This window comes from Hesperophylax consimilis, chromosome 1 (assembly GCF_061612785.1).
Source record: "Hesperophylax consimilis isolate HC1 chromosome 1, BYU_Hcon_1.0, whole genome shotgun sequence".
Classification (NCBI taxonomy): Eukaryota; Metazoa; Arthropoda; class Insecta; order Trichoptera; family Limnephilidae; genus Hesperophylax; species Hesperophylax consimilis.
This window is the reverse complement of record NC_142836.1, coordinates 37,988,517-38,013,366: the sequence shown is the minus strand read 5'-3', so window position 1 is coordinate 38,013,366 and position 24,850 is coordinate 37,988,517. Positions and strand designations below refer to the sequence as shown.

Genomic DNA, 24,850 nt, shown 5'->3' with positions numbered 1-24,850 from the left:
ATGATGAAACGTTATCAATGTATTGTTTGGTATAATGTTTTAATGATGAAACGTTATCAATATATACTGTTTTGTACAATTTATTAATGATAAAACGTTATCAATATACTGTTTGGCACAATTTATTAATGATAAAACGTTATCAATATACTGTTTGGTACAATTTATTAATGATGAAACGTTATCAATATACTGTTAGGTACAATATATTTATGAAGAAAAATTATCAATATACTGTTTGATACAATTTATTAATGATCCCACGTTATCAATATATTGTTTGGTACAATTACAATGTATTAATGATGAAACGTTATCAATATGATGTTTGGTAGAATTTATTAATGATGAAACGTTATCAAAATACTATTTGGTATAATTTATGCACTTTATTATGCGAGTTGGAGTTTTTTAAGCGATATTTAAATGCAAAACGGTTTTTGACATAGCATTTCTTGGAAAGTACAACGTGAGTAGTTACTATTTTGTCATGATTTAGAATTATTATCGTTAAGAGAACCCTTTCTTCATTACCACCAACTTACTTACAGTCAACTGATTTTGATATTTTAACCATATGTTAAATCGCATTTCGTTATTTTGACTCGCATAGTTTTATTTTTACATTAAAACTCTGATAAATGTTTTCCCTCAGGGCCGACGTGACCTTTGGGGATGCTGTGTGGAGGGTCCTATTAAGGAAACGAAGGAGAGTATGTTGAGGAGTGACGGACGTATGAATCCACCCCTCCCAATGCGGTGCAAGGCGATGATGGGTCGAAGGAACCGATAGGAGAGGCCGAAAGGTTTCCCTCAACCAGTCTCTCCCGATCCAGCCCGCCACGCAGCTGGTGGGCAGACGCATCCGCCGCCACAACCTGGACAGACCTCACCCCACGAAGACATCGAATAAGACCCACAGACGATAAGTCGAATAAACACTATCTTTATGTAATGTTTTTTTTTACCTATTAACGTTTATTCACACATATCAACCACTATTATTTATTAATGTTAAAAAATCGTCATTTTTTGATAATTATATCAGAAACTGAAACTGGAAAAGCAATGTTCTCAAGTTCAGTGTCCTAAATTACAATTGAAGTCCACGTGATCCGTAGTAATTTATGTTTAAATACGTCTTTTTGAAAATCAATGTTTTCAAACTAACCCACTTCCCGACGTCAGATTGAGCTGAAACTCGAAAGATAGACTCGCTTGTCGATGACGATGATTTCTATAAACATTTGGTGGCAATCATATACTTACGCGGACGTATACTCATGACCCTGAAATCGGATGATATTATAGCAGTTAATACACGAAATAAATGTGGGTTCTACCTGATAGGCATTTGGCGAAATTTGTAGAGTTGTCGACCACAGTTCCGGGGTAGGAAGGTTGAATCCTCAGCCAAACCATTTTTTACTAGATGTATTATTGCAAAAAATTGTCTTTTGCGTGTTAGTTTTTTTGTGAAAAATCTAAGCCGGCCAAGATAAACCCACCAAAACATGATTTGTGAACTGATAAAAAATAAATAAACGTTTTTGAATCTCAGATTTTGAAGAAACGTCGCGGAATTGAATTAAACCGCTCCCTCATTTCGTCCTCATAAGGTCATTTTGATAAAATCTCATATTACCATACGCCTGGACCTGAGCGTTTTACAATTTAAACACTTTGAGCAAATAAACAGATTTAAAATTAAAACTAAGGCTGATGAATAAAAAGATCTCGACTTGTCCGTGGCGTGATCTGAATTCGAGGAGAAGAAACGTTTCGCACTTAGCACGTAATGCGTTGGAACATTTCGTATGCGGAACTCGTCTCCCGAACGCGAAAGTAATACAGCGATTACCTTCCTTGCGGGAGAACAAAGTCTGAAACATTCATTTTCAGGTGACATCTCTTCTTAAGGTCATTAATTTTAAACGATACGATCCGTCGAGGTTTTTAAAATACGTGTGAAACAACGTGTTAATGTATAAAGTTTAATGATTATTCACGGCCAATGGTTTGGTACAGCGCCCTTGGCATCTCATTTCAATATTCAACATATCTTAACCATTAATTGGGAAAACTGTTGTTTGTGTCTGAAACCACAAAATATCTTAAAAACGGTGGGCTATGGAGTCATGAAAACTGCACAGCTTGTTTTGCCTATAAGTTCGCGATAATGCGATTATTTTCACTCACCAAGTAATTGCCGTGATTTGGAATGATATTTTATAAATCGAATAAAATAAAACATAGTCTTTGTTCCAAATTTTTCAATAGTTCAAAATAAAAAGTTGAGTTGATGGCGTTTTTATAATTAAAATTAATTTATTTTATTAAAATACGCTTTTGTGCAAGGTATCGCTTTACAATATTGAGACAAATTATTTGTTTGCGCCCGTACATACGCAATATGAATATGAATAAATAGTTTTGTTCGTTTAAAAACTCAATTCGTTCGAGAAAGGCAAATAAATACAATATTGTACAGATGATTCAATCCAATATTGAATTTGTATGAATTTCTTCAAATAATTAAGTTTTTTTACGGATAAAACTCTTTATTCAAATTCATATTTCTTATGTACGGACGTAAACAAATAATTTGTCTTAATATTGTAAACCAATACCTTGAAAAATACGTATTTTAATTAACGCCATCTATGAATACGTAGAATATAACGAGCGTCGCGTTTAACCTTAAACCGTTTTTTGGTAATTTAAAACTGCGACACAATTCTGAAAAACCACACATTTGCTATAAATCCAATTATGAATGACTTATATTTGGGTTAATTGTATACAATTCACGCAATCCCATACTTTGTTCAGACGACGGTTAGTGCGCAATTTTTCAAAACTTTCTAAACATTGGCAAGTCGATCCAAACGAAACCTTTATGAATCTCGATATCGAACTGCGTCTGTCGAATCACAATTATTCACTCGATACCATAAAGAGAGGCGGTTAAAAGAAAGTAAGAATTAGCTGAAGATGACACATAACAAAATTTTACAACACACTGGTGTTTGTGGTGATATCCAAGAAGTTATAGCAGCAGCCAGCAGACGACTTCCCACACCATACTACTATACGAAAAGACATAGAGAAAGCATTAGAGATGCCAAATTATCAATCTATCACTATATTTCAAACTATACAACTCTACGTAAAAGCATTATATGATGTTGTATTCTAGACTCTCTTAGAATTAGGCAAACTTGAACAAAGACTACCTCAATGCAGATATTTAAAAATATATAATTTAAAGAAATATAAGCATTCTTAGTATACAAGAAACCTGAAATTATTTGAAATCTCATACTACTATCATTATACGCGGAAGGTGTTGCTTTTGCATGATGGAAGACTAAACTAACAGATAAATAAAGAACCACCAATTTAGTTTGATCATATCACTGTGAGTTTTTTAGTCACCTGTATTTCTGTTATGCGTGGTTTATGAGAAAAAGTTAAGGAGTGGTTAAAATGAAGTGGTTAAGGAGTGGTTAAAATGAATGTAATAGCGGTATGCCCAAACTACAAAGTATGTTCTTTTTCGTAAGAATTTATAAATTAAAGCAGTAGGAATTTAATCATTTTACAAGTCTGAACGTTGTCCTATTTATTTTATTTCGATGAAATATTTAAATTAATAATTTAATTAGGCGATTATACTCCAGCCACTTTACATAGTCCGAAGTTTATTTGGTATTAAATAACATTCAAAATCAATCAAATATATGTTGAGATTTGTATACTTAGTTCCCATTTCAACACTCAAAATCTGTCATTGTTGAGAGAATAATTTTTTTCATTAAAAGATTCTTACTCATTAAGAAAAAAATTAGATCAGCATTGAACTCATTAAAATGTTCTTCCAATTTGGTAGCTCAGACAATTATGTGCCCCAAAAAGGAACTAACGCATACGTTTAGATTAACAGACATGTCTTTGAAAGCGTAATTAAAAATCTAATGAACAGGCATGCCTTTTTCTGGCCTTCAGTTATCTAATCTAATATATATAGTAAAAAGAAAACCCGTATTTCCCTAACAGCATAATTTTCTTTACAACCAGCACTGCCACCCACTGGTGGTTATGGTGGTAGATAGGGTGTCACATCGAAAGTAAGAGAGCTTGGTGGGGGCGGCTAATCGTGGGTGGGAGTGGATGACGAAAATGTGCTTTGTTATGGTAAGCCCACGAATTCTTCAGATTATTTCAGAATGGGCCCGCTGACTGTGTTGGTGAGTCTGGAAGGTTCCAGAAAATTCATGAAGGTTCTCGAATGCTCTAGAAGGTTATGAAGGAGAAATTTTAAGAAGGTTCTATAAGATTCCAAACTGAGGGGCGAGTGTGTCAGTGAGTCTAGAAGGTTGCGGAAAGTTCGAGAATGCTGTTGAAAGTTCTGTTAGGAGCCACACAAACGCGTGGCGGGGTACAGCTAGTAGAAATTAACTTATTTACAACCGATACCTTCTGATTCGAGAGTGAAATTTCAAATGCGTAGACCGTTTCGCTAGGAATCTAAGTAGGTAATGGGAATGATAACATAATATGATGTGTGTATTATGTTATATGTGTGTATTGTATGATATGTGACCACTAAATGATATGACGACGTTTATACAGCGTGAATACTGGATATTTATTGGTTTTTAATTATTACTATAATATGACCATCAACATTTTGTTATTTATAAAGCGTGACCACAGAAATTCTTCTTCTATATACCATGCGACCGGCCTGTTTTACCGTGGGAAGCTTGTTGTTTATACCATGTGACAAACTTATTTTTATATACGTATGACCAAAAATAATTGTTTTTGATGCAAAAAGACCACTAAATACTTGTTGTTTATACAGCGTGATTGCTGAATTGCTTCTAGTTTATACCATGCGACCAGTCTCTTTATTTTCCAGTCTTTTTTAATCCGTGGACCACTAATTGATTTTTTTATACCACATAACCAATAAATGCTTGTTGTTTATGCAGCGTGACTACTGAATTATTGGTTATTGTTTTTACCATGTGACCATCAATAGCTAATAGTTTATACAATGTGATTACTGAATGCTTGTTGTTTAACTCAAGTGACTAACAATTCGTGTTGTTTATAAATATACTTTGTGACATTTTACTTCTACATTAAATTAGATAGTATTATGCAGCATGCAGAAATGTAACATGTACAAAACATTTCATTTTTTCGTACATAGTTCGTTTAAATAAAATCTTAATTTTTAAGGTTATAAATAGAGTTATGTTTTTAAAGTAAACAACAAGTAATCCAGTAATGACGAATAAAAGTTTTTCAGAGTCCTAAATATGTTTAGTGATAATCATTGTTTTTAGAATGACTAGAAAATCTCTTATTATAAAAATACGTTTTACATGGCGTTTCACGTTCAGACCACATAACTTCACGGGTTGGTTATTTATTCATGATAGAAATCTAAAAAAATAATCGTAGTGATCCTTTTCACACAGAGCGAAAATTGAAGCAAAATAGGTTTTTAGCCTAGTCATACTTTATGCTATAGGTTCCTTGATTTTCGTGAATTACCCCCTGAAGATAATCGGTGTGATCGTAAAACATAGAAAAAATATACAAATATTTTAATATACTCGTAGTAATAGTGTCTCACTTATAACAAACCCACCTCACAATTTGTTCTTTTTACGTATTTATTTAATATTTACACTTTCAGAATTACATTCCGATAACATTAATAGGCGAATTCAAGAATATTCACGTATAAAATGTCGATGTCAGGCATAAGTTCATTTAAGAGCATACGATTATTTTTCTGAAAGGCACTTTTAAATGCATCTCGGAGCAAGGAAATGTATGAATAATATGTATTTATTATTTTGTTACAATAGGGCTGAATTTTACATTTCAATATTATTGGTTTTTAATTATTATAAGCAATAATTACTCGCCTGAAATGTCCATACAAATTGAAAATATCTCCCGAGTAAAAATAAATGTCGCCGACGGGAATCGAACCCGTACCTTCTGATTGCCGGTCAGATGCTCTGAACCACTAAGCTATGTCGGATTATTCCCAATCCGCCAGATAATTCAATACGCACTACGTAATACGTATTTCAATCGACAATTAATGCTTATTATATTTTTTCGCCTGTAAACAACCAACTTTATATTTGTGGGAAAGGCTTTGTTAGTTCTGAATTTCCCACTAGATGGGGTCGAGACGTATTATATCTACATTTGTTGGTGAAATACTTTGAATCGTCAAACATTATTATTTTTTTAATGATAAACCAATGTTTATAAGATAAGGTTTTTTGTACATGGTACAAAGGATAACAAATTATTATAAGCCATAAATACTATTATAACATTAGGTTAAAATAATTTGTTATCCTTTGTGCCGTGCATAAAAAACTTTGTCTTATACACATTACTTTATCGAGAAAAAAATATTTTTATTTTTATTTAAAAATGGAAATCCAGAAAAATCGTTTTAAAAATTGAGGCATTGTTTTCCAGGAATGGTATGTAACATTGTCCCAGTCACAAAAACTGCTTGTATTTTCACTTACATTAACCGGAACCAAAATCATTAAATTAATAATGAAACAACATTAGATTATATGAAAATAAAATACTTTATATACACTTAACAAAAACTTACTGTTACTACTTAACAAAAAGGGAATGATATGTTTCAAAACCAATGGTTTCTTCGTCAGTATAAATGTCGTTCGTTTTTGATTAAATAGTGGTATATGCAAAGTATTTTATTTCAATGACGTCACAAAGGGATTTTGTAATTACTGAAGATATTTACATTTAAAAGTACCACCAATGTTTTAATGGGATGATGTTAGCACGCTTTTACATTTTATTTATTTTATCTGAGTACAATTAACTTCCTTTTTTATTGGGGCATTGTTACTAACAAGCTTAATTTGAGAGGAAGCTACAAGCCAAAAATGTGTATATTCTTGGTATACCTTATATTATTGTAGGTAATAGGCATTAAAATCGTTTGACATACGGAGTCTAGAATAGTTCGATTTCAAGCATAAAACTGATTTTTATTTATTTTGTAAATAATTTTATAAGAAAGCAAAAAAGTTAATCCAGTGAAACGGTCACAGATAACCTTAGCTATAATAATGTATTTTTTTAAGTTGTTTCCTTTACGCGTTCATACATATCTATTGAAAAAAAAAAATTTTGTCGTTGTTTAAATTTTTATTTTTTATTGAGTAATTTATTCTTTTATTTGTATTCTACTTAAGCGAAACGATATGAAAACCTTCAATTTATCTAAAGCATATTTTTTGTTATTCATAATTTACACAAATTCGTTATAAAGATTAATCAAAATAGTGATTTAGCATTAAGCTTCGCCTTAAAGGACAAAGTAAGGCAATTTTACGGTATTATCTACTTATTAGTAATACTAGCAAAACAAACTGAACTGAACTTACCATTTGGTGGTGGTAAAGAGTTTCCCCTGTTGTAATTGGGGTGGTTCTGATGACTGGGATACCCTTGGTGGTGATGGTTCTCCTGCTGCGGGTAGTACCCGTGGTCCTGGGCCTGCGGGGGTTGCGGGGGCAGCTGCGAGCCTCCAAGCCCCGCGGGCTGCTGCCCCGTCAAGCTGATGTGCTGCACCCCGCGAAGGGAGTTGGGCCCGTAACCGTAGGGTCCCTGAGTAGGGCGGGTGGCTCCGAAATCTTCCCTGGTCTCGTCGCTCAGCAAGGAGGAGATATCGAATTGTTTCTTGTCGACCAGGTGGCGAATGAGGTCTCTGAAAAAAACATTTAGATTAATTTCTTAATCATATAATAGGTGTTGTATAGGGCTAGCAAAATTCTTCCATAGTGAACATCTGCTAAACCTGTTAAAATCCAAAGTAGGCTTAACAGTTGAATTTGTGAGCCACCTCTGGACTGATGCCCCATAATACTTGATAAACCTACTTTATTCTGGGAAAAGGAAGGCGGTCGGTCTGATTGACAGACCGATTGCTATCTCTAATGCATATACACCGGTATGTAGCACAGTGATAATGATCATCATTATATGAGATTTTAAATTAAGAGGTTTGATAATTTATTAATACAAGAATATTGTTTTTGCGAGCGGAATACGAAAATTCACAATGAGGTAAGATGCATTTTTGTGAAATAATGGAGGTGTGTTCAAATACTTGAAACACACCAGGTTCCTAAAGAACGATTGACACAAAATTTAGTAATAATATGATTTATACTAATCATGCTGTACTGTACGTTGTACCGAATAATTAAAATACATATAGGTATTGTATGTTCGTATAAAGCGTTATAAGCTGTTATTGTAATAATGTGACAAATGTCTATATTTTTATTTTTTAAAACATTATAGGTAATTAATCCAGTAGGTACTATTAATGTTTATTCCGTAAATATTGAAAGAAAAAAAAATTGTCCAACCAGTATTATAGCAGTTTCTTTAGATAATAAACATAACGATAAGCAGAAGATCTGAATATTGTAATACAATTTACTCGTAGCAATTTACATAAAGAATGCAAAAAAAAATCGTTCTTAGCATTGGGATATTTTTCCCCTTTTCCGAATGGCTCTACGTTTTGACGCATTTTAAAAGACATTAAACACCTGATATTCCCCATAGCGACTAAGTTTCTTCATATAACTAAAAAAAAAAATGGTAGTATAAATCGACTACAATAGTAATGTAGATTTACCAGTTTCCCGCTTGTACTTGAGTTTCCGGACACCGTGTTAATTTTAACTTAATTTTAATTCAATTAAGTCTTAAGCTTCCAAGATCAAACAAAACTGATAAAAATTAAGTTTTCAACACTTTCGACATACTTCCCTTGAACACTTTAAAGTCTTATATTGTTGAAGGGAAGTATTTTATGTGTCAGTAGAAATTCGGAATATGGAGTCTTAAAGTTTAGAAGTTTATTTCCAACACTTCGCAATATATTCCATTATATTATTCTGTTGCCAAAAGAGTTTTCTGCGTGAAATGCACGACTGTTGCGAAGGTCTGACATTTCTCCCCCCACCTGGACTGCTGGCTGAGTCTACCTGTCTGTGATCTATGACCTTACAGTTGAAGTACGAGTAGTACGGTGCGAATGAATAGTTTTGCGAGTGCATCGTCTCTAGTCTCCGTTGGATGGAAGTAATACGCGCCATGCCTACCTAGTGGATACTTACTTCCTACAAAGCACTAGGAATACTACGAAGTTTTTCTCAATAACGAAAATAATGGATGCCTATTTTGGTGTTCATTCATTGTAGAGATGGGCACAATCGAATCTAACATAAAATGAATCTTCCACAATAATGTTGATGATGTATCGTTGACGAATTTAGCTTTTTTAAGGCATTCAAAGGATTTTAACTGTTATTTTTTATTACGTTAGATTATTGAGGCTTCTATATAATTAACTAACGGAGAGACGTGAAAAATCAAGAGATTTTTTTGACCGAATAGAAATACCCCATCACATTTCTGGGCTTCTGGTATTCTTGTCGGCAGGTTCACGTTTTAACGTTTATTGTTATTTTGTATAATCTATAAATAATTGTCCTGCGAACATTACCGAAAAATATCCTACAATATTTTTGCGCTGCTGGTAGTTTGTTTCTGTCGAAAGCAAATAAATTAATTTTCTGATAAAAATATTTTTAATACTTTTCGTTTGTCTGAACTCTCCAAACAAACACTTCCAATTTTGAAAATGACACTTAAATTCTAGACTGCATTGAACCAAATTTATAGACAGATTGACAGAGTCCCAGCTGAAATATAATTGGTATATTTAATTACGAAAAATTTTCAGTAATTAAGCCACAGTCAATATGGTCAGTCTCGTATAATATTCCAGTATATGCTAAATATGCAAGTACCTACCTGATAACTTTTAAATTGTATAATTTTAGTTACATTTTTAATTTAAGCGCCATTACTATTTTTATGACATAAAAGAAAATACACAAAACACGCTTAACCTAAGATAAAATTAATGATTTTCAAATTTCTAACCTACCCTTGTGTTTTAACCGAACTTAATGTCTCGAGTACTCGTACGTGCTCTTAGGTTTTCCAATATCTACATTCCCGGTTCTAATCATATCTAAATTATAGTTATTTTATCACTGTCTATTACCACTATGTCGTAGCTATATAATGTTATGCTACAGCATAAGTTTTTGCAGTGTAATAAAATAACAAGTGAACATTCATGATTCAAATTTAGAACCATGGAAAGGTTACTGTTTATCTTGTGTTTTTCTTTTTCTTAAGAATATTTTCCATTGCCAATAATTCAAACACACGAATATGTATGACAAGCGAAGGTTTACAAAAATATATTTAGATAGGTACATTTAACGACAGGTTTCCAGAAATGTTACACTTAATCGAAAATTCACTGTACTACAATGCGAATGTAGGTATCTACACTTAAAGCCCACGCATTCCGAATTTCTACCGATTTATAATATTTTTTCCGTGTCTTACATTTCAGCAGACAACAAATTACTGCTTTATAAGTCAACCATCAGATCATGTTTCTCCTACGCTTGCCCAATCTGGGGTTATGCAGCAAAAACCCATATCAATAAACTTCAAATCTTTCAAAATAAATGCATTAGACTCGCTTTAAGTGCACCTAACTGGAGTAGAATCTTTACTCTCCACAATGACTCCAACGTCCCGTTGATTACAGATTTTATTTTTACACAGGCTACTAGGTTTTACGCTGGCCTAGATAGTCACTTTAATCCCACAATAAACTCTCTCGCTAAATACAGCGAGAATGAACACCTTAAATACAATAAACCAAAATCAGTCTTACGTAGAAATTAATTAAATACGTTTAGAATATTCCTGCATACAGCCGCAGTATAGTTTTAAGTTTTCTCAAAATAACTCACATACATTAATAACCATATCAGATAATCCTTTTTTTTAATTTTAGAGCAAGTAAACTTAGGTTTAGGTACTTTGTAAAATAAATTAATCCAAAGTCCTACAATTTTAGTCTTTAAGCTCCTTAAAAAATATGTGTTATTTTTTAAGTTAATATCTATACACTTAAGATTGTGAGAGTGTGCTGAAGTAGACATTTTCGTCGATAATTTATATGGATTCAGAAAAAATGTTGTGCTATTGCTAAAAAAAATGTTGCATTGATTATATTATGTATTACTTGCATCTCTATTTGTGTCTCTTTTACACTACACATTCTTTTGTACTATTTGTCTTTTATATCATTTTATATTTTAGAATTTTTTTGTTTTATATTTCAATCTTTATTTATATAATATAATTATTATAAATGAAAGTTAATGTATCCTATGTCTGAGTAGATTTTTGTACATATTTGTGTATTAGCTGATTTTTTATAACTGGATTGTTCTCACAAAAGTGAGATCGTTTATAAAAACCCTGTATAAATAAATAAAATATTTGTGTATTAACTGATTTTTTATAACTGGATTGTTCTCACATAAGTGAGATCGTTTGTAAAAACCCTGTATAAATAAATAAATTTTCCCAACCGAAACGGTAATTATTTGAAATTCCCTTGATAGAAAAAAAAGTATACTCCGAAAAATAATAAAAACACGTTTTCTCGTGTTATTTACTTTTTATACGTATGAAAAAAGTCGGGGTTTCTTTAAATGCTACTTTACACATCTTTCTAGAGATTTTTGCTCCATTTTAAAAGAGCTTTATTGAAGATTTTCTTTTACGCTAATATAATGATTGTTTTATGGTTATATGCAAAAAAAAAATTCAGGTCTTAAAATACTTCACTCAGGATTAAAGCATCGCAAATAAATAATTTAGAAATTTTAGAAATTAGAAAACATGTCAATATAAAATCAGATGTAATTAATAAGCAAAAAAAAATTATAAATAATAATGAAAAATGCCATTGCAAAGTAGAACTAAACTTCCAGAAGAAATCTTATTATTAAACGCTTGATGTTCAAGTAATTTTGCATATTTAAATATACGCGCCAGTCATTTGATTCGTTTCTTCACCGCCAGAGGGGCGCTCTGTCGGCCACCTAGCCGCGATGCGTATCGGGTATTGGCCATATTGAATTAACGCGTGCTTTTTTCGTCAAACGTCAAACGTAATCACGTAATTGTGGATAATTTTCACTGTAATGTAATTAATCCAATGGATTATGAACTTTCTAAGACATATTTTCTTCGATATTATCCAAAAATTGTATGAGCAGAAACGATATTTTTGAAGAAATATCGTATTACATGTGGCGATTCTATTTCAGTATGAAATCGTGTCTTAATCTTTAAAATCTTATTTAAACACAATTTGAATTTGACCAATCACAGGGCCTACACCGTCCAGACGCTGGAGTAATAATATTATCAGATAATAGTTATTTTAATATTAGCTCGCTCCCTCTAACATACATATTTACATATCTGCCTTTCAAACAACCTTCTTCTTCTTGAAAGTTTACTACGGAGCCTTAATAATGATAAAAATTATAAAAAATTAAATAAATACATGACAGATTAAGTAAAACCAGCTTTCAAGTAATGATACCGAGAAAAAATATCATAAAGACTTGTTCACAGGAATACAACAGTATGTACCTACATTGTAAATATTTATAAAAATCTGGTGTAAACAACGCTTAAGCGAAAATACGTTCCAAAAGATCAACACGCCAAAACGTTTTCAATAACTAGTTATATATTTATTCTTTCTGCCTAATTATTTGTTTGTGACACCGGTGCAATACAGCGAGAAGACGCTTTAAAAATACGTCGGATTAAAACATTTCTCTTGGATAATAATTTACGACTTGACGATGGTAAAATTCCAGAATATCGCAACCGTTTTTTCTCTCAACTTCTGACAATTACATACATTCGCCCGCGGCCATTTGTGTGAAAACTGAAATGTCAGAAGAGAGAATAATATAGTCATTATGTTATACGCGCAATGACATTTCGGTTTATTGTTACAGTTAATTATATTAATTCTCCGATTTCAATCTAAAATGATCCATAGAATTAATCATGTATTGTTTTATAGTTCTTTCGCACAAACGTAGTATTGAATTCCATAAGTCTAAACTTAAACTTTAGGGTGCACAATTTACACCCGCGCTGTGCCAGCGGGTTCCATACAGAGCATCGGACCATCCCAATTAAAATATTTAGTAGAAGAAGTTGTGAGTTTATTTAATATATTTACGGGTGTTAAAGTCGTGCCGATATTATTATTAACTTTCAGACTTTTAGTTTTCGATATCTCTAAAAATTACGATATTATGAGCTTTCAAAGTGAACTTGTGTAAAACATATGCAACGATGTTTCGTGACGTCACACGAGACACAATTCAGTATAATTCATAATTCGAACTTGTGTAAAACGTATGCAACGATGTTTCGTGACGTCACACGAGACACAATTCAGTATAATTCATAATTCGAACTTGTGTAAAACGTATGCAACGATGTTTCGTGACGTTACACGTGAAACAATTCAGTATAATTCATAATTCGAACTTGTGTAAAACGTATGCAACGATGTTTTGTGACGTTACACGAGAAACAATTCAGTATAATTCATAATTCGAACTTGTGTAAAACGTATGCAACGATGTTTCGTGACGTTACACGAGACACAATTCAGTATAATTCATAATTCGAATGGGCAGATCTATAATTTATTTTTACATAATTTTCTGTTAAAACATTATATTAGGTAGGTAGATACTTTATCGCTTGTCTGAATTCTTCAAACAAATACTTAAAAAGAAACAAAATATTACAAATTTGAAATTTAAACTTTAATTCAAAGCGATGGTTCTAGAGTTCATTGAACCGGTGTTACGGACAGACAGATAGGATCACAACCGAGATTAGTATTATTAATAGTATTATGGTACTGTTCGTTTCCTAATTATCCTGATAGCAAACATATTTTTAACGTTTCCACTCTGTACCCTGTCTACCAATAAATTTTCTACAATAACGACGCTTAACTTCAAAATTTACTTAATAATTATTTTCTCCGTCTTCAAACCACCGAATTTCTTGTTGTGTAAAGTTGAAAAAACGTCAGAATGTTAATTCAGTCTAAAACAGTTTAAGGCGATGCCATACGTAGTAATGCAAAATCACGTGGTTTTAGGTTTGAAAATTTGGTCGCCTAGAAATGTTTCAGATGCTTTAATTAAATACTGCGAGTAGAATACATCTTGGCCTTTGAAATAATCAAGTAGTTTTTAGATAAGTCTTTTTATAAGCCCAGAAAAAAATAATGTATAAAGCCTATGAAAACTGCTTTAAAGTTCAAAATTTCCTACTTACGAACCCATTTTCGGTTATGATTTTATTGTATAATGTGGAAAATTAATTTATTTATAAAATGATCGGAAAAAAATATATTTATGCCTGAACATCCACAAAATAAAATAAAAGCCACTTTTTGGCCATGTTTTTTTCTTGCATAAATCAAAACAGGCGGATGGTGTTAAGTGGGAATTTAAACCGTATCGCCATCTACGTAAGGGTTGTTATTGATAGCGGCTCAATTTAAAATATTACACGACGTAGTGCATCGCCTTAATCGCACAGTTTCAAAGTTTAGAGCTTCATATCTATACAATGGTAGTAAAATGTGTTTACTTAATTTTCTTCTCCGTCTTTGTTATTAATAAATAATATTCAAACTAATGGATGTGCTTTGTGTGAAATGTAAATAATTTCAAATATAATGTGATATTTCTAACGAGCTATTAGAATCTGAACATTTTCCAATTATTGAATTGTTTGCTTTTCTGTTAAGATTACGTGTTTAGTGAACTTCTCTGTTAGTAGATAATGCTGAGATATAATTTATACCCGCAGTAAATATATATTATAATATAACTGAAAAGAAGCCGATTAAACTAGGAATACTGGTTGTTAAAAACTAAGAAATATATGATAGGCTTTTTTAATGTATATTCCCGTACATGATAATAGCACAATTCCGAAATATATATTTGCTCTAACTTTTGATTAAAAAAATAATTATTTAATTGCGTTGGGTATTTTGGCCTCAAGTCCAAATTTAAGTTTTGTGAAAAAGGCCAAGCAGCCGTTCCTCGGAAGCAGTAAGGGAAGAAGACAGTTGCTAAGTTAGGCTATCATCATCCAAATCTGGCCACTGACCATAGCCATTTTAAACGTTTAGATTATGTAAAAGCAGTACCTAAATCGTTCCAACTGGTGGAATGAGGTGCAAACGTACTGTATTAATTTCTTTATTCGGAGTATTTACAATTTCGGAGGTGGTTAGATACCGCAAGCAAACATTGGATAACCAACACCTCTGCCAGAGGTCACCCCGAGTGGTTTGCTATGTTTGAGGACTTAACAGGGGTGCTGCATTCATGGGAGTGAGGTTTGTCCAGATCTTGGCGGAGGATTCGTCTGCCCAACAACCGCGTGGTGGATCGGATCGGGAGAGGCTAGTTGAGGCCTTTTACCTCTTCAGCCTGACTTTTTCGACCAATCATCGCTTTGCTTTGTATTAGATATTTTTGCTTTGTATAAATTTATACTTTCGACACTCCACACATTTTTTTTCAGAACTTCCTTTCCTTAAAACGCAGACCTTTTTATATAGGTGGAATTTTCACGAATTACCAAATTTACATAGGTGGTGCGAAAAATATTTTGTGTTTTTGTTATTTGTTTTTGGGGTATTATGCCGTGTTGCGCTAACTCCTTCTTTAGCCAACGTTTCGGACAGCATTGCAGTGTCCATCATCAGGGCAGATGTCTTATTTGAGGTTGTGTTAAAATGTGAGCTTAAGTATGAGGTTGTGATACCGTGTTGCCAGCTCCAACCCTCTGAGCTAACATTAACGTATCATTTTTTTATTTAAAGTGGTTTTCTTCGTTTAGCTCTGGTGTATCCGTCAATTACCGGATACCAAGAACTATTAAGCTTAGCTCCATCGTCTCTATTAATGTTTACGGGATTTTTATGAATTTCAATGGCCTCCGTAATCAGCCGTGCTCTATAAGTTTTCGGTCTCCCCAGGATTTCAGGAACAAATCCAAAGTAATGCCCGGTGTCAATCAAATGCTCGGCAATTGCCGATTTGTCAGGGTGGCCGAGTTTACAAGCTCTGAAGTGTTCCGAAATTCTTTTGGAGATAGTCCGCTCTGTCTGGCCTACATAGACCTTGTCACATCCGGAACAGCTGAGTTTATACACTCCATCTGTTTCCAGAGGAAACTTAGTCTTTGCAGACCTCAGTAAGTCCTGTATCTTTGTTGTTGTTCCGAAGACAGTCTTGATATTTTCCTTTCTCAAAAGCTTGGCAATTTTGTCTGTCACATTGTGCACATAAGGCAGGAAGGCACAGCCTTTCGACTCTTGTTCAACTCTGTCTTCGTTTGGTGCAGATTTGGCTCTTATGATTTGCCTTGTCTGACTTGCTGGGTAGCCGTTACGCTCCAGTGCATCGGTCAGCTTCGTAAGTTCCGCTCCGATTTTATGTTCTTCGCATATTCTGGTCGCTCGGGTCACCAATGTATGGATAAGTCCTCTCTTCTGCGCTGGGTGGTGGTGCGAATCAGCGTGTAAGTACCGATTCGTATGGGTTGGTTTCCTATATACAGTATGCCCTAGGCTACCATCCTGTTTCCGCATCACCTCCACATCTAGAAAGGGCAGGATTTTATCTTCGTTTTCCAGTTCCATTGTGAATTTAATTTTGCTGTGGAGAGAATTAATTCTCTCCACAGCAAAATTAAATTCACAATGGAACTGGAAAACGAAGATAAAATCCTGCCCTTTCTAGATGTGGAGGTGATGCGGAAACAGGATGGTAGCCTAGGGCATACTGTATATAGGAAACCAACCCATACGAATCGGTACTTACACGCTGATTCGCACCACCACCCAGCGCAGAAGAGAGGACTTATCCATACATTGGTGACCCGAGCGACCAGAATATGCGAAGAACATAAAATCGGAGCGGAACTTACGAAGCTGACCGATGCACTGGAGCGTAACGGCTACCCAGCAAGTCAGACAAGGCAAATCATAAGAGCCAAATCTGCACCAAACGAAGACAGAGTTGAACAAGAGTCGAAAGGCTGTGCCTTCCTGCCTTATGTGCACAATGTGACAGACAAAATTGCCAAGCTTTTGAGAAAGGAAAATATCAAGACTGTCTTCGGAACAACAACAAAGATACAGGACTTACTGAGGTCTGCAAAGACTAAGTTTCCTCTGGAAACAGATGGAGTGTATAAACTCAGCTGTTCCGGATGTGACAAGGTCTATGTAGGCCAGACAGAGCGGACTATCTCCAAAAGAATTTCGGAACACTTCAGAGCTTGTAAACTCGGCCACCCTGACAAATCGGCAATTGCCGAGCATTTGATTGACACCGGGCATTACTTTGGATTTGTTCCTGAAATCCTGGGGAGACCGAAAACTTATAGAGCACGGCTGATTACGGAGGCCATTGAAATTCATAAAAATCCCGTAAACATTAATAGAGACGATGGAGCTAAGCTTAATAGTTCTTGGTATCCGGTAATTGACGGATACACCAGAGCTAAACGAAGAAAACCACTTTAAATAAAAAAAATGATACGTTAATGTTAGCTCAGAGGGTTGGAGCTGGCAACACGGTATCACAACCTCATACTTAAGCTCACATTTTAACACAACCTCAAATAAGACATCTGCCCTGATGATGGACACTGCAATGCTGTCCGAAACGTTGGCTAAAGAAGGAGTTAGCGCAACACGGCATAATACCCCAAAAACAAATAACAAAAATACTTTTGGCCGTGAAAATCTTAAATCATATTTAAATATTTTGTGTTTTATATGAAACTGCCATCTTGGTGTCAAGAACTATTATGCTCTTGAAAACATAAAAGGCTAGAAGCCAAAACAAGGCTATGCACGACAAAATTAAAAATGCTAAAAATTACAACAAGTAAATAAGCAATAATTAGTCGCCTGAAATGTCAATACAAACTGAAAATATCTCCCGAGTAAAAATAAATGCCGCCAACGGGAATTGAACTCGTACCTTCTGATGTCTAGTCAGGTGCTCTGAACCACTGAGCTATGTCGGCTTATTTCCAACCTGCCAAATAATTCAATCAACAATTACTGCTTATTATATTTTTTTCACCTGTAAACAACCAACTTAATTTTTTTGTAGGAAAGGCTTTGTTAGGGCTAAATTTCCCACTAGATGGCGTCGAGACATATTATATCTATATTTTTTGGTGAAATATTTTGACTTGTCAAATATTATTATTTTTATTTATAACGATAAACTAATGTTTATAAGACAGGGTAGCATAAAGCGTAGCATAAAGGATAACAAATAATTGGTTCCATGATAACTCAACACAGTGACAATTCAACACACTTTTAAAAAGTGATATATCTAAAGTCATTAAAAACGATGAAAAAATTTTTTTTTTTAATCTAAACAAACCTAACCTAACCTAACCTACTTAACCAAGTTAATAAAGTTTTTGTTTCATCAATTTCCATAACTTTATATAACTTTTTTAAGTTATGATGAATTATCATTGTGGTGATATATCTGGGTACCCAAATAATTATAAGCAATAATTGTAAGCAATAATACTAAAAATTATCTTTGTCGTTTGAAATAAAATTTTAAAATATCCGAAAAACTACCAAACACAAGAGGTGGAAGTTGGAAGTACTGTAATCGGATAAAAGCTCGGTTCTATTGCAACTCATGTCTCTTTGAAGCCACTGCCGTCACGCAGTGAACATTGAATAGATTACGAGTTAATTAGCATTGTTATTTAGTACTTGATATGATATTTAACACAGGACTATAAAAAAAATTAGACAAGTATTGTAAATTATAATAAATGGCTAACTTATAAAGCCATGTTTTTTTTGTGAAAACCCACCTGAAGGGTGCTGAAAAATTAATCAAACAATACAAAGAAACTTAAAAAAAGTATATTTAACATGTTACCTACTGACTTACCAGTTGGTACCATTTTGCAGCCTCCATAGAATCATAACTCATAACCCGTGGTGTATAACAATGAACCTTGATTATGCAGGAAGAGTTTATGTGCACACTTATAATTATTATAAGCGCCTTTAATGTTTTTATTGAGACAAAAATAAATATTATTCGGTTGAGAGATTTCACGGCCATCGAACGCTTGCGTAAATATAATACGAGGTGTTGAAAGAATACTTCATTACGTACTTTTTTCGATTAATATTTTTCAAATACCTAATATGACTAATGACACTTTGTTTGACGTTGAATGTTTACCCGCGACGAGTAGTTCTCTTAGGTGCACTTTTGATTTCACACATTCCTACATTTAATAAATCTACGTAGTAGAATTTTTCTGCATTCTTCACTGCATTGTCACGCAGGTGCCTACTTTCGGCAGTCGGCAATACTCGCAGCTTTCTAACTTCGGGGTCGTAATAACTTTGGAAAGGACAAATGCAAAAAGTGAAGGCAGGAGAGCCTGCCGATACAGCCTGCATATTTAAATAGCATTAAGTTCAATTGACAGTTATTTCAAGGAAACTGAAACCGTAGAATGACGTGACTCCTGACTCGTCTGGTGAAGCCGAACAGTGGCACAATGACAAAAATTGCATAGTGATAAAATAAAATTTTAATATACAAAATAAACAGAACTAAAAAAATTACAATTTATGAACCGAGATTATAATAACATGATTTCATTCAACTAATACCGCATCTGTAAAACGATAATGTTTCAGGATCTATTTATTTTTTTACAATCACTTATTAATCGATTATTCCCTCTCGGGGCCTATCTTCCGGAATGCTGTGTATAGGGTCTTTTTAAGGAAAGGAAGGATTTGAAGTGCTGGCAAAGAAAAGGGTATGAGGAATCCATCCTGGTCCGGCAGAAACCTGGTCAAACCTGATCAAACCTGGTCAAACCTCAACCCATGAACCCGGGCATCCCTGCTAATTCAACAAACGTAGCGAACCACTTGGTATGACCTACGGCAGATGCGTTGGTTGTCCAATCTAATAAAAGGTTCCCGGGGCGGCGGTACTCACACCCGCCTCCCAAACAGGCATAGATCCAGTTATGACACCAACATTTAAAACTCTGAGTTCACCAGAAAAAAGGTTGTAGATGATTTTTTAAGTTTTGAGGTTTGAGTCGTCCATCAAGTTCCGTCAAAGTACACCTTTCTTAGTCCGTATCAATTCATCTAGTAATGATTCTAATTGAAAATATATAAACTAAGAATTTATTGTAATGTTCAGGAATAAACGAGACCGCACTTTTGATGAAAATATAACATACAACTTTTTACAATACGAACACTTTCAATAAAGCATTTATTTTGTGTTCACGCGCATTGCTGTACAACATGACGTGTAAAAAAATGCATAAGTTACGCCATAGTATGTTAATAATCCAAGGTCAAAATACTCATAAAACATATATTAACAAATAGAACGAAAGAGATCTTTTTTTTAAACTGACATCAAACCACGTCTAGAAGACTTAACAATATATTTATTATGAATAAAACTATTTATATTTGGTGATCTGCATAATAGTCCAGTAACCATGTACATCAGACCTTACGTCAGATCTGGTAGTTCTGATTTTTTGCTCAGTTGTTTGTTTTAATTTTTTGACAATGTTGCGTTTGGTACTAGAGGTCGCTAACTTGGATCATGCGTTGGGCCAACATCATAAACAACTCAGCAAAAAATCAGTACTTCTATCACTATAAGTTAGGTTAGGTTAGGTTAGGCACATTACGCTATACGCATCATGGTTTGGTTTTATTTTTCTAGACGATGAATTAGTAACTTCTCAAGGGATCCTTCTAGAAAAATTTGAGATTTAATAGTACGTTCCATAGACATATGAATATTAGTAGACCTGCCCTAAGTGATTAAAAGCGTATTATTCCCCACTCCCCATACCGGTTCCATTGGAGCCGGCTGGGCTCGCGTATGGCTTCCCGTGAATCTTGAGAATGTGACGTCATCATTCTTGTTCGAACTAGCGTCGAGCTATGGTCGAGGCATTTTATGAAATAACACGGCAAAATAGTGGCTTGTGCTATGAAAACTTGTAAAAATAGATGTGAAAAAGAGAATAAACCCAATTGTCGTATTACATTCCATGGGTAAGCATTATTTTACTTTATTTTAAGCTTATTTACATCGTATAATATGGATCAGTTTTAGAAACATATACTATCACATCACAATTTAGCGATTCTCAAGTGTGCTCATCGTTGTTTACTGGGGTAAGTAAATTATGTAACATTTGTAAAAGTGTCTTGACTAAATACTCTGAAACTAACTACGACTCTGAAAATAGAAGAAATTTACTTTGCCGAATTTGGACTTCGCAAATTTGTTCATAACGTGGCGAGTAATTTGCGCTCCCGTGTAAAAATGTCTATTCATTCCAAATCAGATTTTACTTTTAAGAACTAAATGGTGATATTATAATGCGAGATGCCTATATACTGTCAGATTGATTTATTGACGAATCACAGTCAGCTTTACCCCCTTCGTTCTTCAACAGTTGATTTTACCCCTCACCTTTAATTTCTAGTCTATATTATATTCATATGTCTGTGGTACGTTCATTAGAAATAATTAAAATAAACCCCACGGAAAGATCGATTTTCTAAGCCTGCTACGGCAAAGTCAATCGTATGTCTGTCCATTACGCCGGGCCGCGTGCCGAATATTGTGTTTACACGACTTCATCACTTATGTCGTTGAGAATCCCACTTCATTTTAAATATTTTAGCAAATTGAATGGCAGGTCTGTCCAATACACCAGGACCGCACATCGCATATTTTTGTGCACGGCTGCTTCACTTACGTCGTTAAGATTCTGGCTTTATTTTAGGGTATTGTCTCGTCATAAAAACACAGTTTGATAATGCCGGGTGGTAAAAGAAGGACATCAATTTTAATTTTTTATGTAAATTTCTTCCAAAAAGCTTAATTAGAGGTCATTATAAAAATACGGTATCGCACACCTGAATGTGCCTACAACCATTCATCATTCAATTTAAATCCAGGAATGTAAGCAATTTGATAATCCTAACATAAACCAATACGAAAAAGGTCATGAATAGAATGTCGCTTCTTTAATTGTACCTACGAATCCGGTTTTATTGTTTATTTTCAAAACGTAGGAGACCTAACAACATTTCGCTATTAAAAATCAATTTGGGTGCCGGAGATTTAATAACGAGTTCACGTCTCTTACACGCTAACCTATCACTATTAGCAGTAAAGATATTAACATAGATATGAAGAAGAGGTAAAAAAAACACCTGTAAGAGCTACGTACCTGTCTAAATATGAATGTAACTCTAGAGATGTACAAATTCATTTGCGTAATGATGTTACCAAGTCTGCAATTGCGCAACGACACTTTTTACCTGTCAAGTGATTTGTATCGCGGTACTCGTAGGTATAGATACCTACTATTTGTGTATGAATGCGTTGTATAAAGTTTCTAAAATATTTGGGGCACGAGACAATAAGCCGTTAAGGACAAATTCCGAATCTCTGCCATATTATTTTTATTAGGATAACTTTTCCTTTGTATTGTACTCTGTACCGGCGCAATCAATAAATAATATGATAGCTCCAGTAATACGGCTGTATGAAAATCAAAGTGTTTGTTTAGTTTTACGGAAATTCAGCGCAATATTTGCTGATTACGAAATCATCTAGCCAAGGTCAATGAGAATCCGACTGTTTTTCAATGACTTTGAACGTAATATATATGCAAATTCGCCTTTAAAATAATAATTAATTTAACTCCTTGCATAATCTTGTGTATAAATATCAGAGTTTTTTAACGTGTACAAGAGTCTTATGATAAGTTGTGGATAGGAAACAACAAACGTGTTGCATCATCGGTATGTTTGCGAGATTTGAAGGAATTTGGACTTTATAGGCTCTTATAAACTATACGCCTTCACAAGTATTTTCTATTGGAATTGATATATCATTTGTTATTTTTATGAATATTTCAAATTTGATCTGGTAGCTCTGTTGTCATGAGAATCTTTGGGGAAATCGAATCAACGATTTCATACAATTTGAACGTTCCCAATAGGATAATAGTTACATTGTCTCAATACCACAAAATATCAAATTGGGTGGATTAAAATCGGAAAATTATACTCTCGGAATTGGCACTTGAAATAAGGTAACTAACGATTTCGGTATTCTTAAGTTTATTCGCGATGTAACATCAGTGTGTGCAAAATCACTAATACAAAATCTGTAGCTAAGAAGTGCCAGAAAGCATTACATCAATATTGTGTAACTATGTAATCACTTTGCATATTTATTGTTTTGTAATGGAGTAACGAAGTATACCGAAAAGGGTATAGTTTCATCTTAAAGATTGTTAATTTATTGATTAATGAAGAATTTTTTTAAACCCTCATTATATTGGTAACAGCAAAAACATCAGAATGTAAAATTATTGATATCGGTTGATGATCACATTATGAAAATAAACGGACACAAAAATAATAATGCAACAATGAACCATCACAAATTCAAAGTCAAGTGAAGGTTTTTTGTTTTTAAAAAATAAAATAAGCAAAAACGTATAAAGTATTTTTGTAGAAAGGAAACACCATCATTGTAAAAATGAATACTGGAGAGGAATAGTTCCTATACGGTAATAGCTTTGAAGAGAGAGAAACCCTAACTTACATAATATGTACGAGTACTTCGGAAAACAAATTTCACAGAAAATGTACTGTAGTGGCACGCTACTGGAAAGTTCGAGAATATTAGTAAGGGCAGCGCGCATTGCACCAGGGTCTCGATTCTCGAAGTCATTCTACACAAACAATGAGTGGTTCGACTCTGTTGGAGTGGAATGACTTTTGAAGTTTAGCGTATGTAAGTATGTATCTTTGACGAGACTCAAGAATAAGAAAATCGATCAATGTATGTACTTTCGACGGCGATTGCGAGCGGCCAGGATTGGAGAATCGATACCCTGGAAGTTTCGGGACGCGCAACGAATACGCAGCAGTCTACATCACTTTTGGAGCTTTCCCGACTCTAGTAGACGCGTGTGTTCGAATATAAAAATTAACTACAAAATTAAAATCAGAAGAAGTATAAAAAAACCTAAACATCTTTCACAAACGACCGGTCGGTGGCCGAGTTGACATCGCGTTTGGGTCCCACTCAGGCGTAGTGTATTCAATTCCTCGGCTGGCTAAGTCCTCCATCACAACACAAGCAACATTTTCAGCTTACTGTGGCGGTAGTAGGAGATTTTCAAATATTGTCAGGTTATTCTTAACCCGGGAATGTTTGTCTTTCTTTAAAAAAAATCTTAACACTGAGACAGCAATTCAATCATATCCCTTCTCATTTACAAAAGTCAAATACTAGCACTTTAAACACAAACAACGCAATATTTGTACAAACAATCTTCAGAAACTAGAACATAAAGTTTGACACCTCTAAAAACTAGTAATATATTTCAGAAAAACAAGTCGATATGAAAACTGGCTAATAAATAAAAATAAAAATCACAAAACAAAATAGTAATAACAGAAAAAGGCGAAACGGTTAAGTCCTTCCTCTTTAAAAAAAACTACACCAAATATTATGTAGCATCCCCAAAGATGACACAAGTCAGGTGGGAGATAATATGTTTAAAACAAATACTGTTAGATAACTTCCTTAGCTTATGCTCCCAGTAAGCAGACTTTTGCATCGACGTC

At 34.0% G+C, this 24,850-nt stretch overlaps 1 protein-coding gene across 2 annotated transcripts in view; it reads right to left on the bottom strand.

The window, feature by feature from the left end:
- spz5 (spatzle 5 Toll-1 receptor) overlaps nt 1-24,850 on the bottom strand; it is a 65,547-nt gene that overhangs the window by 24,649 nt on the left and 16,048 nt on the right. For both annotated transcript variants that reach the window (XM_089638668.1, XM_089638676.1), the window contains exon 3: nt 7,476-7,798. In XM_089638668.1, coding sequence (XP_089494794.1) covers nt 7,476-7,798 — 323 coding nt within the window. The remainder of the gene's footprint in view (nt 1-7,475; nt 7,799-24,850) is intronic.